We start from the raw sequence: 16,066 nt of genomic DNA, 5'->3' as shown, positions 1-16,066 counted from the left end.
TGCTCTCTTAACAGATTTTGTTGGCTGTGGGCAGGTTGTTTCATGTATTTTATGATGTAATTTCAAATGAATCATGACCTTACATAGTTCAGAACATATGTACACAAGATGAATTCAGACTGTTGCACAAATTGTGTGTTAAAGAGGGTGTTCTACTGAAGAAAATTTACTTTCACTTCCTTTCAATTATAATTCCATTTAAAGTTCAAAGCATTATCACCATCACAACCACAAGAGCTAGGACATGGACTCAATCTGTGATTCTATAGTCATTACTTGTGTTTCATTTATTTCTTTTCAATTTCTATTTTCCATAGCAATTTAAGACAGAAGCTTATCAGCAGCAGATAGAAATGGAAAGACTAAACCATCAGGCAGAACTATTGCTAAAGAAGGCAACACAAGAGAGTGACAAGCACACTGTTCAAGACCCTCTCTCAGAGCTCAGACTATTGTGGGACAGCCTAGAAGACAAAATTATAAGTAGGCAGGTAAATAAGCTTGGAGGTGGGGGCTTTATTCATTACTTAGATTTTGGTGAAAAACTCTTAATTACATATAATGTATTATATGCTTGTATTAATTTACACATTCTTTTTAGTTTGGAAGCTAAAAAAACTGTGTATAATAGGATTTGAATTATGCGATTAGTTGAATTTTTAGGACATTTTTAAGCTTCTTTTCAAATTTTCTGTCAGTAATGCTATGTTGAATGATTATAATTTCATTTTGGTTATTTGATGATGTCTTAAGTAGCAGTTGAAAACATGTTTATATGTGCAAAAGTAATAGTAGCTGCAGAACTGAACATTTGAATAAAACCCCATTAACTTCATGTTAAACTATTTCAGAGTTATTCCCTTAAATTATCAAGGTGACAGATGTGAGAGTCTTTTGAAGTGTATTATTTTTTCTAAAGTGAATAATTTAATGACAAAGAGAATATTTTTAAAACTTCATGCACCAAATTGCATTTATATTGAAAATATGTTTTAAGTGATAAAAAGCTACTGATACATCTAATGAAAGAACCTTCATCCTTAACTCTGTTCTGATTGTATGGCTTCTTCCAAGGCCAGGAATCTGAGCCTGGAATGCAAGGCTTTACAAGGGAATTGCTAGCTCAGCTGTAGTTATAAATCATTGCCTGTACTGGGTAACTGTTTCTCCCTGGTTTTTATTCTGTTTTATGTGTGGACTCTGCTCTGGATTATGGTGACTAATGGTGATGTAAGACAATTCAATCTCGTTGTGAAACGATTTTATTGTTAACTTTATTTTTGCTGTAGCACAAGCTGGAAGGTGCCTTGTTAGCCTTGGGGCAGTTCCAGCATGCCCTGGATGAGTTACTGGCATGGCTGACACATACAGAAGATTTGCTGAATGAACAGAAACCCGTGGGTGGAGACCCCAAGGCTATTGAAATTGAACTTGCCAAACATCATGTATGTAATTATAATCAATATTAACTGAAATGTTCTTTTAATATTTATCTTGGGGATGAGTCTTTTAGTAAAACTTCACATTTCATAGATAATTCTCTACATGTACTTTCAAGGGACAGATTATAGCTGAGATGAAGGCTTGGAATAAATAAGATTTTTCCTCTTACACCTCCACATTCCTTCCTTTCTTGCATATGCCATGGAAGTGGCAAAGGTTTTAGCCAAAAATAAACAGCTTACCCTAGTCTCCCCCTCTAATCACCTTTCTTTGACCTAGGGAGCTCAGAAGTTACTGAACCTGTTACTCTCTCTGAAGCAATAAACTCCTTGATTAGTTCTGTTTAAGCCAGGTTGCACAAACTGCACAACTCTTGCATATCTTTGGTTTTTTCTTCCCTCTCAGAAAACGGTGATTTTTTTTTTTTTCTGAATTCTGCAAATTCTGTGTGTCAGTTGGGTTCAGCTAAGACAGAAATGCTTCTCCAAAAATCTGTGCAAACTCCCATCTTCTTTTCTGTGTTACTTACAATGAAGGGTTAACAGGTTTTTGGTTGTTTGATTTAGTATTTTTACTGTTCATTGTTATTTTGGAGCTCATGGAAGAATGCTTCTGCTATGCCTTTCTTTTTAAAACATCTCCTAGGACTAAGAGATTTTTCCCTGCCTTTGTGTGTAACTCTGTGCTCTTCATAACAATATGTTCTTTCTAGGCTTGAAGATTTCAATCTAACCTTGTAATTCATCTCCCTTTAAATCTGCCATTTAATTTTCGGCCTGCATATGATGTAAAAAGTACTCAGAGTCCATTTTGGATTTTGAGAGAATTGATTGAAATTGACAGTACACAGATGATTAAAGTATTTTCATTGTCTGTGTTAATGCAGCTATGCAGCTTCTGAAAGCTTTTGGGTGGTCAGTTGGAACTTGAACAGAATACACTCTCTACATACCCTGTGTGACTATTGTTATAAACAGACCCTTTTAAAACAAAGTAAATAAAATTACAAAACCAAGTTCTGCTCCATGAACCTTTTATATTCTTATCGAACGGAAGTTTTTTTACTGGTGAAGAAGCATTGAGACATCATTTGTGTCCGTGCTGAAGGAGTTCAGCAAACACATGAATGAATCTACTTCCTTTTCATAATACAGAGTTTATAGGTTAGAAAGTTCACACAGTAGTGCATCCTGTGGTAGTGCATCCTGTAAAAACATCCACCTCTTGAATAACTTTGGAAAGAATAAACCTTAGTGAGTCTCAGCAGGAAGGAAGGGATAAGATGCTTCTGCTTCTGTGAATAGTTTTTTTCACCCTTTTAGGAAAATAAAATAATCTGGTTCTTAGCTTAGAAAAATTAAAGTAAATGTGATGTGTATTTTGTATTCAAGGTCTACTTGTGACTTGCTATTTTGTATTGTGCTCCATTTAGTTTATTTTTAACTTTCTTTTTATTTAGCTTTATATTTTTTCCATATGCTAGCACTTTGATGGAGGCGAGTTTGAGTCAGACCCATGGAAGACAGCAGTCATAAACCTGAATTTCTTACATAGGGTTTACCATTCTTTTCCCAACCATTTTGTGTATTTAATTTTCTGTTCTATAGTAAAGCTTTTCTTGCTCTGCCCCCCTCCTTCCAAAAACAGCTCTTTTTTTCCCCAAAATGTATGTTTTGTCTTTTATGTTTTTTACTGTGGTTGGTGATAAGAGGTTTTCCAGCAGATGGAAGAGGTCTTTTGGTGTTAGTATTACAACTACTCCCCAGATTTTAGCACAGGTCAAGTGTCCTGGTAGCCTGACATAATGTGAAAGGAGTCATAGCTGTGAAATGCACAAGAAGACATTGTGGCAGCTGGGTTGTTGTATAGCACAGCAGGTACATATAGTATTCAGAGAAAAATCCTGTTAAAGGAAAGTACATAATAAATTTTGAAAGTGAAGCAATAATTATTCCCTAGAACTACTAGAAACCTTTAATAATTTCAGAAATATATGCATTCGGGAGGAGTTTTTTTTTCCAAGATACAAAAGTAACTTCAGTATTTTGTCAGAATTGTCTGTTACTGCTTTTGATTGAAGAGGTCTTAGTTATAAGCTTTAATTTCTGATGCCTGTGCTGATGTTAAATTACTGTCTTGTCCTTGGACTGTAACTGGCTCAATCACTGTGAGTGCCTTCATTCATTAACTTACCTAAATGTGTTACAATTGTAGGTGCTACAAAATGATGTTTTCGCTCATCAGTCTACGGTGGAAGCTGTTAAAAAAGCAGGAAATGACCTGATTGAATCAAGTGCTGTTGAAGAAGCAAGTAATTTACGGAGCAAGTTGGAACTCCTGAATCAGCGCTGGCAAAACTTGTTGGAAAAAACAGAACAAAGGAAACAGCAGCTGGATAGTGCCTTGATCCAGGTGAACAGGAAATGATCAAATAGAGAGATAACTCAGAAAAAGTGTCTTTGTACATGAAATACACAGATACATGTTTTAGAAGTTTGCCTAAATCAAAACCATGATGCACACACTCCTGAATTTGGAGGAAGTTTGAATCCAGCTGTATCTTCCATAGCTGGACACTGTCCCTTACAATGCTGATATAAGACTTCAGCTTTTGGTCTTCATGTTCATAAAGGGTGTAATTTCTGTATAGGTGTATTTTTCAGGGAAAACATCGGTCTCACAGTAGTTACTTGGGCTGCTTTCATGATTTCTATGGTTGATATGGTATGATTTCTTATCCTTTAGATTGGATCAAGGCAGTTTGTTTGTTTGCTTTTTCCTTTCTTCCTTCTTCTTTAATTTCCTTTGATTATTACAAATACTTGATTCAACCAGTTGCCAATGTGCTTATGCATGTGAGCTGGTATTGGAATGGAGAACATGCAAGTTATCTCTAAAATGATATGGTATAATTTAGGCTCAAGGTTTCCATGGTGAAGTTGAGGATCTGCAGCAATGGCTGACAGACACTGAACGTCAGCTGTTGGCATCAAAACCTGTTGGAGGCTTACCAGAAACAGCAAGAGAGCAGCTTAATGCACATATGGTAAGTATCAGCATTAGAATGCTTTGCAAATTGCATTTCAGGACTAACTATCTTTTAAGAGTCTTTTTGGTAAATACAGAGTGTGTTCTATATATCACGATGTCTGTACAGTGTCTTAAAGAAATGTAATAGCCTTCAAAACAACACTGTTATTTGCAGTATAGTTTAGTAGACTGTTGGGATATGCCCAAAGCTGAAACATTGTTAGTGTTGAGACAAATTAAACAAGTTTTGCACCTTTACCAAAGGTGTTGACAGATTTTTCAGTGATAATAAGATTATTTTTCTTCTCCCTTCTGACCCCATAACTAAATTTATGATTTTTCTAAAGTTTGAAGATGAACCTAAAAATGTCCCACACTCACTCAATCTTGACTTAAGAGAGTTGATCCTTTATTCCTTATCTAACCAAAGCTGGCAGTAAAGTCATCATTAGCGTAGAAGTAAGAAGGACTACTGGCTCATAGAGGCTGTGCTTTAATTAGAAATGGCAAGCTGACCAGGATGCCTGAGTTATTCCCTTTCTTTCTCTCTAAGAAACATTCTGTGGGTTTCTCTGCTCCCATAGAACCATTGAGTTTAAAAAAAGACGCTTAAACTTGATCTCTTACTTCTAAGGAAGGTGGTTCTTACTGCTCCATTTGTGTAAAATCATGATATGCTGTTAGGCCAGGAAATAAGCCCAAACCTGGTGATGTGAAACTCTGAATCCCTGTCTCTGATGGAACAGTGATACTTACTGAACTGTCCTTGAACAAGAATATGCCTGACCTGACACTTCCAATTAGAACACTGCATTGTCATAATGTTAAAAATATGATTTTTTTAAAATGATGCTAAAGATCATTGCTTGCCAACATGGGGCACATTTTTTTCCTTCTTTTTTGTCCTCAAATATTTACCAATATATATAATTGATAAGGAAACTGATTTACACTTTTAACATCAGTTGACGGGAAACTAGATCCAAAGACAAATAATCCTGTGGTTTTGAATTCCTATAATCCTTTTTTTTTTTTTAATGTCACAAAGGAAAAACAAAAAATGGAAGAAAATAGGTGGTGGGGTTTTTTTCCCAACTGCGAGAATAGACTGTAATCATGATTTCCCTGAAAGTCAGTGGAAGTCTTTCCTCTTTTCATCCTGCAGTTAGATCAAGATGCAAAAATTTTCCATGGAAAACTTCAGGATTTTCTTCTAGTATATTCTTTGCTCTGCAAATTTTGAACACTTACAATGTTTACAAAATGATTAGTTAAAGGGCCTTTAACTTCAGTGTTACAGTTGGAACAAGTCTGCCTGTCCCCAGCAGTATGCAGTCTAGATGTACAATTCCTCCCTAACTGTACATGCACATTTTAACAGGGTGTCACTATCCTGGTGGCAATCTGCAGGCATTGACTTCCTATGAAGCCTTAAAACATAGAACTTGATTTCCTTTTTGTTAAACCTTAGTGCACACATGCAGGTATCTATTAATTCTCTCTCTTTTTATTTTTTTTTCTGAAATGTTGAGGCCACTTGTCGTGTTGTCTACTACATTCCAAATTCAAACTTGGCTCCAACTGTGTTAATTACTGATGTGAAACTGGAGGAGAACATTTCACGCTACATTTTGGTTTGCTCCTCTTTGGAAATAATGTTATGAACCATGTTCTTGAGTATAAGGCCTGTTTCTATAGATATGAATAAATTAACCTCAACCATAATTGTTTCGCAAACAGAGTTGAGGTTGAGCTGCATTTCCAGTTAAAGCAGCTCCAGGAAAGCAAAGGATATGAAGAGACATTACAGGATACCGGTAGGAAAGGGGCTTAAAAAGGGGCTTTAGCTGTCCCAGTGCTGCACAGATCATCCCTCTCCTTTTCTTAACGCGATCATCGTTTTCAGTTTTTTCCTGAAGCAGTAGGAGGAAGCAGACTAGGTGACACCACCTTCCACAGTCCTCAGATAGAAAACAAAGAAGCTTTCTCTTGTGTCAAAATCTTAAGCTCATGAGTGAACCTGCTTCTTGCTTTCCCCCTCCTACCTGGTCAGGTACAGCCCTGTGTACAATACCTCTTAGCCCCCCAAAAATGTTAGGTTTGTGCCCTTGTCCTGAGAATCAGAGGAAAAGGTTCTTTACTTCTTATTTGCAAGCCACTTATCCTCATCTCCTTGTAAAGATGTTCCTCATTTGTGAGTCTGCAGCAACTTTGTTGGTACACTTTTATTTGCCTATTACCAATACTGAGCATGTCTTTTTGAGTCAGAGAGATGCATGGGAGCTCCCAGACTTTAACAGCTTACAATTAACAGGATTTAAAAAGCATAATTATTAGTATAGTTAACAGGTAAAACATGTTATTACCATTGTTATGACAGCTTCCTTTAAATGTCTGAAATGTCTTCAGTGCTCATGCCTATCAAGTGAAGGAAGATGCAGACAATGTAGAATAAACCAGCCCTCCCAACCTGTTCCCCCCACTTTTGAAGGGTATTGGATAGGTCTGGGCTTTCTGCACCTTGTGTAATGCTGATAGTTTTTGTGTTTTGGCTACAGATGGACTTCAACCAACCAAGTTGTAGCAACTCTTCTTCAACAGGTGCATAGTACTTACTTTGCCAATTTTTGAATCTCAGGGAAGACATTGGCAGACAATACAAGTTTTCATTTCCTGAGGAACTGGGTCCCTCATTTTCTCATTTTGGATTTTTATGAATTACATGTGTGTTTCCTTTATTAGTCTTAATCACACCTGCTAAATGTTACGGGAGGAATATATATTATACTGGTATTTATCAACAGTATTGAATTTCTACCATATTATTTCTGGTCCTTCCTTTCTTTAGGAACTTTGTGCTGCCTTTGAGGCCAAAGAAGAGACATACAAGTGTCTAATGCAGAAAGGCCAGCAGATGCTTGCAAGATGCCCAGAGTCTGCTGAAACAAACGTTGAGCAGGACATAAATAACTTAAAAGAAAAATGGGAATCCGTGCAAACAAAACTCAGTGAAAGAAAAGTACGTGTGTTTTATATAAAAAATAGAAGCGTAATTATGCATTTAAGTGTGCTAATGATCACCGAGTGCTTTTACAGATGCATACTTGCCTGATTTTTTACATTTAAAATCAGTTGTAGAGACTGGCATAATACAGTAAAATGTTTAGAAAGTACTGGGGGAAATAGGATTCAAGAAGTTAATTATCTGTAACTGGGGAGGAGCATGATGAGAATGGCACAAGTCTGTTCTGTGGAAATATATTAACTGATACTGTTAATGCTCATTTGGTAGGACTAGGGGTTTTCTGGGTTTTTTTGCAGCAATCATAGACATGAGAGACTGAATGATCCTTCAAGTTTATCTCCTCCTCAGTGCATAATTACTGTATTAAAATTTCCTAGGTTCTAGCCATTTTTTCTTATAATTCCCAAGTGCTTGGTCTTTTGCTATTACTTCAAGTGACTACCTTCTGTTCTGACAGATCAATAGCATGTTTTCACTGATATGCAACACACATTTTCTTGTTATTAATTTCATATGGCTTTCATTCCTTCACGAAATATAGTCCACTTGTTCTAACTGAACCAAATAAAAAGAATACCCAAGATTGCAAACAGAGAAACTCTCTGTACAGCCCTGATAAGTATAAAGCACAAATATTTAACTCACAATTCAGCTATATTTTAAAGTTATAATGCTGATGTCTCTTAAGGTAATAATAAAGTAAAAATTACAAACTAATTAATACCCAGTATGAGCACCTTCTTGCGGGAAGCTGTAAGGTTGGAGTGCTCAGTGAGGTCAGCAGTGTAAATGTTTGAAAATCTCTGACTGCTGTCTCATGATCAACAAAATTCTGTGTCCCAAATTAATTTCTGTTCAGGCAACCAAAATTAAAATCAGGCTTTATTAAAAAGAATTGCTCTAGGAAAACTTATTCTTCAGTAAGTGCAAGAGAATAAATTTGATGGATTACCTACTTCAGGCTCTTCCAAGTGCACTACCACCTTTCAGATTTCTAAATTCTACTGGTTTTGCATTGAACTTGATAAATCTAAATGTCACATTTAGATTAAGTAGTAGGAAATATGTTCTAATATGGAAAAAATTTATCTTGATACTAGGTGCTGTATTTTCTGTTCATCTGTTACACATAATTTTGCTGTAACTCCTGTATCCATCTCCTTGAATATGCTCAAATATAGGCTGTTATTTTAAAACTCAGAAACTTTGAGTTGGAAAAGTGTTTTAAAATGCTAAACTAAAATGGGTTACTACAAAGTATGAACTAAAATGGTTTCCTTGGCTTAAGCCCCTGCACAATATCAGCCTCTAATAAAGTATGACCTGTCTTTACAGACCAAACTGGAAGAAGCCCTCAATTTAGCAATGGAGTTCCACAACTCACTTCAAGATTTCATCAACTGGCTTACTCAGGCTGAGCAGACTCTTACTGCAGCTTCTCGGCCAAGTCTTATCTTGGACACTGTCTTATTTCAAATTGATGAACACAAGGTATGTAAAGAAACAGATGTGTAATGTTTTTCTCCCACTCTGTGCAGATACTGTAACAATGTCCAAATGAGCGCTATAATGCTGGCACTCGGGGAAAACATGTCATTTGTTTTAAAATTGTATTTTATGGTCTTTCTCACTACATCATTCTTTATCAGACTGGGTTTTTTTCAGTATTTACCCAACACAGTATTCAGTAATTTTCACCCTTTTTTTCCAAGGTTTTTGCCACAGAAGTGAACTCTCATCGAGATCAGATCATAGAGCTGGACAAAACTGGAACCCATTTGAAATATTTCAGCCAGAAACAGGACGTTGTCCTTATTAAGAATCTCCTGATTAGTGTACAGAGTCGATGGGAAAAAGTAGTTCAACGCTTAGTTGAAAGGGGAAGAGCTCTGGATGATGCAAGGAAAAGAGCCAAACAGGTAATGGGACAACAGCTGTTATACAACTCTTTGAACTTATTTCTAATTGCATCCAGATTCTCAAAGAATATGATGCTTTAAAGCACTTACAAAGCAAGCCTGGGTTTAGTGTAATAGACAGTGTTGAGTTAGTGAGCAATTTCTGTGATTCAATCCCAGAGCACTTCATTTGGGAGGTGAAAGCATCATTTTCAACCCAAGCAGTGACTTCTGTCTGCAGTACAGGATAGTCTGAAAAAATAAAGTATGGATTCCAGATGTGTATTAGTGCCATCTATCTTCAAAAAGCAGTTTTATAATCAACCCTCTGTATTTTAAACAATGTGATGAACCCTTTTCACTAATCTGTGGGAATATTCCTTTAGTATTTTCTTATTGGGTGTATGTTGTGTCCTAATTACACTCATCATTTATCACTCAATTTCTTATATTAGTTACTAGACCAGTATCTTCTGTGTGGTAAGATATCTCAATTTATTTCCTTATAAACCTGGAGAGGTTGTTTTTTGTGGGGGAGAGGGGCTGTTTGCAGTTATCTTTATTTGGGAGCATCCGTGCTTTTTTCCTTAGATACATATTTCCCTCACCAAGGAACATAAATGATAAGATGCAAAATGTGTGAGAGGAATGTACCTTGTTTAAATATCAACAGGAAGTTCTAGTTCCTTGCTATTCAACGTGATCATTCAAGATTTGGTGATGTTCACAGCTGAACAGAATTCCAGTGTTCACCACTACCACCACTCAGTTCATAGAGCAAGAAGTTCTCTGGGCAATGAATTAGCCCATAAGCAATCACATATTTCTTATTTTCTAGCAGTTTCTCTTGTGCATTTGCACGCACAGCAGTTCTGCAATGAGATGGGTCTTGTGACAATATGCATTTGCAAAGCTGAACACAGTGTTATTAAGATGACACTGTGTGGAAGGAGTACTGAAGGCTCTTGGTGTCAAGGCCTAATCTACAACTCTGAATAAGGTCTTAGATGCCTTGAAATGTTTCTGAACTAGTTTCTTGTGCTTCCATATGTAGGCAGCCCAAGCAAGAAGAATTTTCAAGAGAGAAAGAGAAATTACCAGGTTCAAAAAATCAAAACCCATACAGATGACACTTTCTGAAAGCTGGTTGAATCTTTACTTTTTCCCTGCTTCCTTCCCTGAAGTGCTTTTTTCTTTGAAACAGGAGGGAAAATCAAACGTCTGTTCCTTGCTCATCAAGATAGCATTTGATACAATGAGTGCTTTTATGAGTGTTACAGGGAACATCTTGGACAGTCATCCAGACAGAAGTTTTCCCCAGTGATATATTGCCCTGGTCCCATATAAGCAATAGCTAAGCCCAGTTCTTTCTGTATTTACTATCCAGTACTAAAACTGTAGGAATCTAAATGACCAACACATCGACAGATGTTACCAATATGTTTCTGACAGATACATATGATGTGTGCACATCATTAAAGGTTGTTAACTCACTTGGGGATGGGAGACTAAATACAGTGGCTGGACCAGTTCTGTTTAAGAGACCAGGGAGAAAAAACATGAAATTTTGTCAAAGTTTGCCAATCGTGGCTGGAGTTAAATGCTTTTGGACTGTTTCTTGAGCCAGTGAATTTTAAAGTCCATGCAAATCTGACTTTCCTTTAGTTCCATGAAGCCTGGCATAAACTTATGGAATGGCTGGAAGAGTCAGAGAAATCTCTGGACTCAGATCTTGAAATTGCAAATGACCCTGACAAAATAAAGATGCAGCTTGCACAGCATAAGGTGAGTCATGACACACAAAATGCCCAGTGAAATGTAGGTAAGTCTTTCAGCCTTGTACTGTTCAATCAGCAAGGAAAGCAGATTTGTGGCCTCACTGCAGTGGGGTGTTTATTCACATCAAATGAAATGATGCTATTTTAACAAGGGTGTGAATGAAAAGAACTTTTCATGGTACCTGATATGTGGGGGAATGGTTAAAAATGAAGAGGAAAGAATAATACAGCACCATGGAAACTTTAAAAAGCAGATTAATACCATTTCAGAATAGGCATCTCAGAAGAGGCTTTCTTTAAGTTCTTAAACCAAAAATTTACTGTCTACTTACTTGGGGAGAGGTTTTTCTTTTAATACTGCAGGACAACTTCAAAAGTGAAAGATAATCTTAATCAAGTATTTTGATTGGCAGTTGCTTTTTATGTCAAGTGGAAATATTAATGAAACCCCCTAGAAAACACTGTGAGAGTATTAGAGAAAATGCTGCTCCCAGATTTCTCTTTATTGATTAAAACTTTGGAAACCATATTTTCAGAAATTCAGCTGTGAATATGTAAAAATCTCATTCACTTGGCTTTTCAAACTTGTAATGATAATGTAAAACTCTGTAATTCCATCAGACACAGAGCAGAAGCAAAGACAGAAGTAGTCTTTACTTAATTTTGACTTCTGTAAAATGCCTAAAATAATATATTATTGAGGATCAAGTGGATGAGTGGTAGACTCTTCAGAGATATGATTGTGTCTTAAGATTTCTCTTGGGGCAGTTTGATGAAACACTAGAATATTGAAAAATCATTCAGTTTTCTACATTTTGGCATATATTTACTTTTTATGTCATTTTTATGTCAGTTTTATTGTTCTCCAGTAATTCCTATTTTTTTCATATTTCACAATATCCTGAGGGGTTTGCATATCTAATTTTTTATTTTCACTGTAGCTTCTGGTGATTGCTTTTACCTCTGACAAATTTTGTCATGTGTATTAATGTCTTCATCAGTCTGCTTTATTTTTATTATCATCTCTTAGGTTGCATGACGTGTTGTTTATCAACTAGGAAAACATTCTCTAATATAGTGAGAGCTGGCAGTTAGTCAAGCAAAAACAGTTTTACCTGTGTCTGCTGTTAAAACCTTAAGATAAAACCCATGTTAACATTCTGTTATGCCAACTCTGAAATTTCAGTTTGTTTTGGGATTGCTGCTGTTGCCAGAATTTGAAGTCAGTGATCTGAGCTGGTGGGGGTGGAGGTGGTGGATCTTGCTGTTACAGTAGTCTGAGTCTTATTAATCTTCTAATCCTTTCACTCCTCTCTTTTCTTTAGATATTCAAATTCCTCACCAGTATAGTCAACACTGTCTTTGCTTTGAGGTTTTCAGGACCTCAAATACCTGAAATAGTTTTTCTCTACCTGTATTCTCATCCCATCTTCAGAAATGTTAAACCTGATAAGCTTGATATGTGCTTTATACCTACAGCAGTACATTTTATGAGACCAAGCTTCCTCAAATGGCCTGGCAGGCTCATCACTTCTGTCACTGATATCTTTTCTTTAGCTTCTTCCATGTAAAAAGCCTGCAGAGCATTACTGCTTGATTTGCTTGAATCTCATTAAGGGGTGGGATGAAATTGGTACAGGCACATAGGGATTGAAACTGGTGATCTGGAGAAAAAAGATGAATGTGTGTGAAAGAGGGAGTTTGGTGAACTTTGTGACTTTAAACTTCAAACACCACCCTCTCAAGAAATCAACTCAATTGTTTTTTATTAAGTTACCAAACCTCCCAACACTGCAATGTCCTTCCTTGTATTTTGAGTCTTTTCCTTCCACTCCCACACATACCCCGAGTCTGTCTTTGTCTTTTCTGTCCAGTCTTGAAGGTTTCCTTGCTCCATTTAGTTAAAGATTTTGCTATCCCAACTGACTGTGTGCTATAAGCAATAATTTGGACTCACTCTTTGCCAGTTGTTACTGCCAAAAAAAAAGTCCCTAAAAAGAAAAGCCAAGATAATATGTTTTCTCTCTCACTCATATCTAGCATGTTGCCAGGGACTTTTGGGGGTTATTCATGGTCTGTTTATTGGAATTATTTTATCATTTTTAGGAGTCAGGAATGGAAAAACCCGCACTAGGTCACCCAGTCCATTCCTGTGCTAATGCTGAGTATTCTTATAGTACATTTATATGAAACTGGCTAATTTTATCTGTTTGTGCCCATCTTCCATAGAAGGAAGGTATCTAACTGAACAAAATCTCAGTAATTAACTTATCTCTCTGTTCCTGGCAGCTTAAACCAAAATCTACTCTCAAAATCTCTTATACCTGAAGTCAAATGAAAGTAGATATGGTTTACTCTCAGGAAATGAACTAACTGCTACTCTTTGCTGTCTTTAAATCTGTTTTTCCTGTGTGATCTTTCTGTGGCAGCAGTTTAATTGTGTTTCCTTGTGCAAACTTAGTAACAGTGTTTGTGTAGTGTTCAGTAGTTAACAAAAACCATCAAATAAAAGAAGTATAGACGTATTGTTTGTATTGAAGGAACTGTTATAAAAAACTAGTTATTTCGAAAATTTTATTTATTTTTTCTGCAGTCCTAGGTTGGCAATTATGTTTTTTCTTAAAGTTTGTTTTCTTGTTTCATACGAGGAAAATGAAAGAATAATAAGGAAACACAAAATTACAAAAAAATGTTGCTTTTTTGGTAACAAAAAAAAAAAGTATTTGATGCTGTATAGAAGGGTTTTCTAAAGCAAACTTGTGATTTTTTTTTTCCAACTGATTCCCTGCTAGCAATTCATGTAGGTGTGGAATAAAACATTTCAAGCATTGCTGCAATTTAAAAGCTGCCTGGTTGGACTGGTGCTGTCTTTTGGCAGTGTTCCTTTATTTAATTATTTACTCTGTCAGTCATTTAATTCCTGTGTGGTAGCAAATGAACTGTGTTTCTTTTGCTCTTCTGTGCCTGTGAAAATCTTCAGAGGATCTGTGCAAAAGGAGGTGGCAGGCAGACTGTCACTGTCATTGTCCAAAGTTTTGGGGCACAGAAACCTGCTTATGATTTTTGATTCTAGCACAGATTATGAGTTATTGGGATGTTACCTGACTGCTGCTTCTGCTCAGAGATTTCCTGGCTTCTCCATGTTGAGCTAAACCAGGATAACCTTCTTAGCTCTTGGGGAGCTCTACAGCTGGCTCAAAATCTTAGTTTGTAAGAATGTAGTGCAAAGAATGCTCGGTTAATGGCTCCCTAAGTAGCAGTTATTTCACATCCTTCTGACTACTAGGCTGAAATTTGGGAATATTATGGTAGTATAGGAATCATTGCCCTCACTGAAGGAGGGATTTTCCCAGAGCTACATTTCCAGAGAAGGGCAAAAGGCAGGGGTCTGCTAGTGTCAGGTTCTAGGTGCACTGTGGCACTAGCATAGGAATTTTGCAGTAAATTTAAATTACTCTTGCAGCAACATTTACAATTTATGTTGCAAATAGTATGTCCAAAACTAATTAACAAAGTATTTCCATTAACTAATTAACCTGTAAACAGTTAATGATATTTTCTTTTTTTCCCTCCATATATATAGGAATTCCAGAAATCTCTTGGTGCCAAACATTCTGTGTATGATACCACAAATAGGACTGGACGTTCCTTGAAAGAGAAAACCACCTTGGCTGATGACAATTTGAAACTTGATGACATGCTGAGTGAACTAAGAGATAAATGGGATACAATTTGTGGAAAGTCAGTGGAAAGGTAAATGAAAGTCAACTAATTACTCATCAAATAAGAAAAAGGCTTCTGTTTTTGGAATTTTTTGTGTAAAAGTAGAACCAGAGTGGCTAGCTTGTTTGATAAGTAGGGGTGACCAGTAAAATACTGGAAAAGCATACTTTCCTAATGGTATGGTAGAAGAGCTGGGGAGGAAGTGGAGGGTAAAGCCCTTTAAAAGGGAAACTTGATTTGAAATTCTCTGGAGATACTGGTAAACAACCACTGAACATGACCAGTGTGTGCCCAGGTGGCCAAGAAGGCCAGTGGCATCCTGGCCTGGATCAGCAATAGTGTGGCCAGCAGGAGCAGGGCAGGGATTGTCCCCCTGTACTCAGCACTGCTGAGGCCACACCTCGAGTGCTGGGTCCAGTTCTGGCCCCTCACTGTGAGAAAAACACTGAGGGGCTGGAGAGAGTCCAGGGAAGGGCAATGGAGCTGGGGAAGGGTCTGGAGCACAGATCCTGTGAGGAGCAGCTGAGGGAGCTGGGGGTGTTCAGCCTGGAGAGAAGGAGGCTCAGGGGAGACCTTACTGTTCTCTACAACCACATGAAAGGAGGCTGTAGCCAAGTGAGATTGGTCTCTTCTCCCAGGCAACAAATGACAGCATGAGAGGAAACTGCCTTAAATTGCACCAAGTGAGGTTTAGGTTGGATTTTAGGAAAAAAAGATTTCTCTGAAAGTGTTGTGAAGCATTGAAAGAGACTGCCCAAGGAAATAGTTGAGTCAACATCCCTGGAAGTGTTCAAAGGGCATATGGATGTAGCTCTTGGGGACATGATGTAATGGTGAATGTAGAGGTGATGGGATAGTGGTTGGACTCAATGATCTTACCAGTCTTTTCCAGCCTTAACACTTCCATGATTCTATTATTTTATGCTGAAAATACTTTCCTGAAGTATATAAGTGATTATTTTGTGTGTGTGTGTGTGTGTGGTTGTTTGGCTTTTTTCTCCTCTCAGACAAAATAAACTGGAAGAAGCCCTGCTATTTTCAGGACAGTTTACTGATGCTCTGCAAGCTCTCATTGACTGGTTATACAAAATTGAACCTCAGCTAGCAGAAGACCAACCAGTACATGGAGACATTGATTTAGTAATGAACCTGATTGACAACCACAAGGT

The 16,066-nt window shown here is 37.1% G+C and overlaps 1 protein-coding gene across 5 annotated transcripts in view; it reads left to right on the top strand.

Moving 5' to 3' along the window:
* Positions 1-16,066, top strand: part of DST (dystonin) — a 286,945-nt gene that overhangs the window by 248,816 nt on the left and 22,063 nt on the right. For all 5 annotated transcript variants that reach the window (XM_062489748.1, XM_062489751.1, XM_062489750.1 and 2 more), the window contains 10 exons: positions 318-491; positions 1,290-1,445; positions 3,658-3,855; positions 4,361-4,489; positions 7,322-7,492; positions 8,834-8,989; positions 9,211-9,417; positions 11,062-11,181; positions 14,758-14,927; positions 15,905-16,064. In XM_062489748.1, coding sequence (XP_062345732.1) covers positions 318-491; positions 1,290-1,445; positions 3,658-3,855; positions 4,361-4,489; positions 7,322-7,492; positions 8,834-8,989; positions 9,211-9,417; positions 11,062-11,181; positions 14,758-14,927; positions 15,905-16,064 — 1,641 coding nt within the window. The remainder of the gene's footprint in view (positions 1-317; positions 492-1,289; positions 1,446-3,657; positions 3,856-4,360; positions 4,490-7,321; positions 7,493-8,833; positions 8,990-9,210; positions 9,418-11,061; positions 11,182-14,757; positions 14,928-15,904; positions 16,065-16,066) is intronic.

The sequence above is a fragment of the Cinclus cinclus genome, chromosome 3 (assembly GCF_963662255.1).
Source record: "Cinclus cinclus chromosome 3, bCinCin1.1, whole genome shotgun sequence".
In the NCBI taxonomy this organism is placed as follows: domain Eukaryota; kingdom Metazoa; phylum Chordata; class Aves; order Passeriformes; family Cinclidae; genus Cinclus; species Cinclus cinclus.
This window is presented reverse-complemented; position numbering and strand designations above follow the sequence as displayed.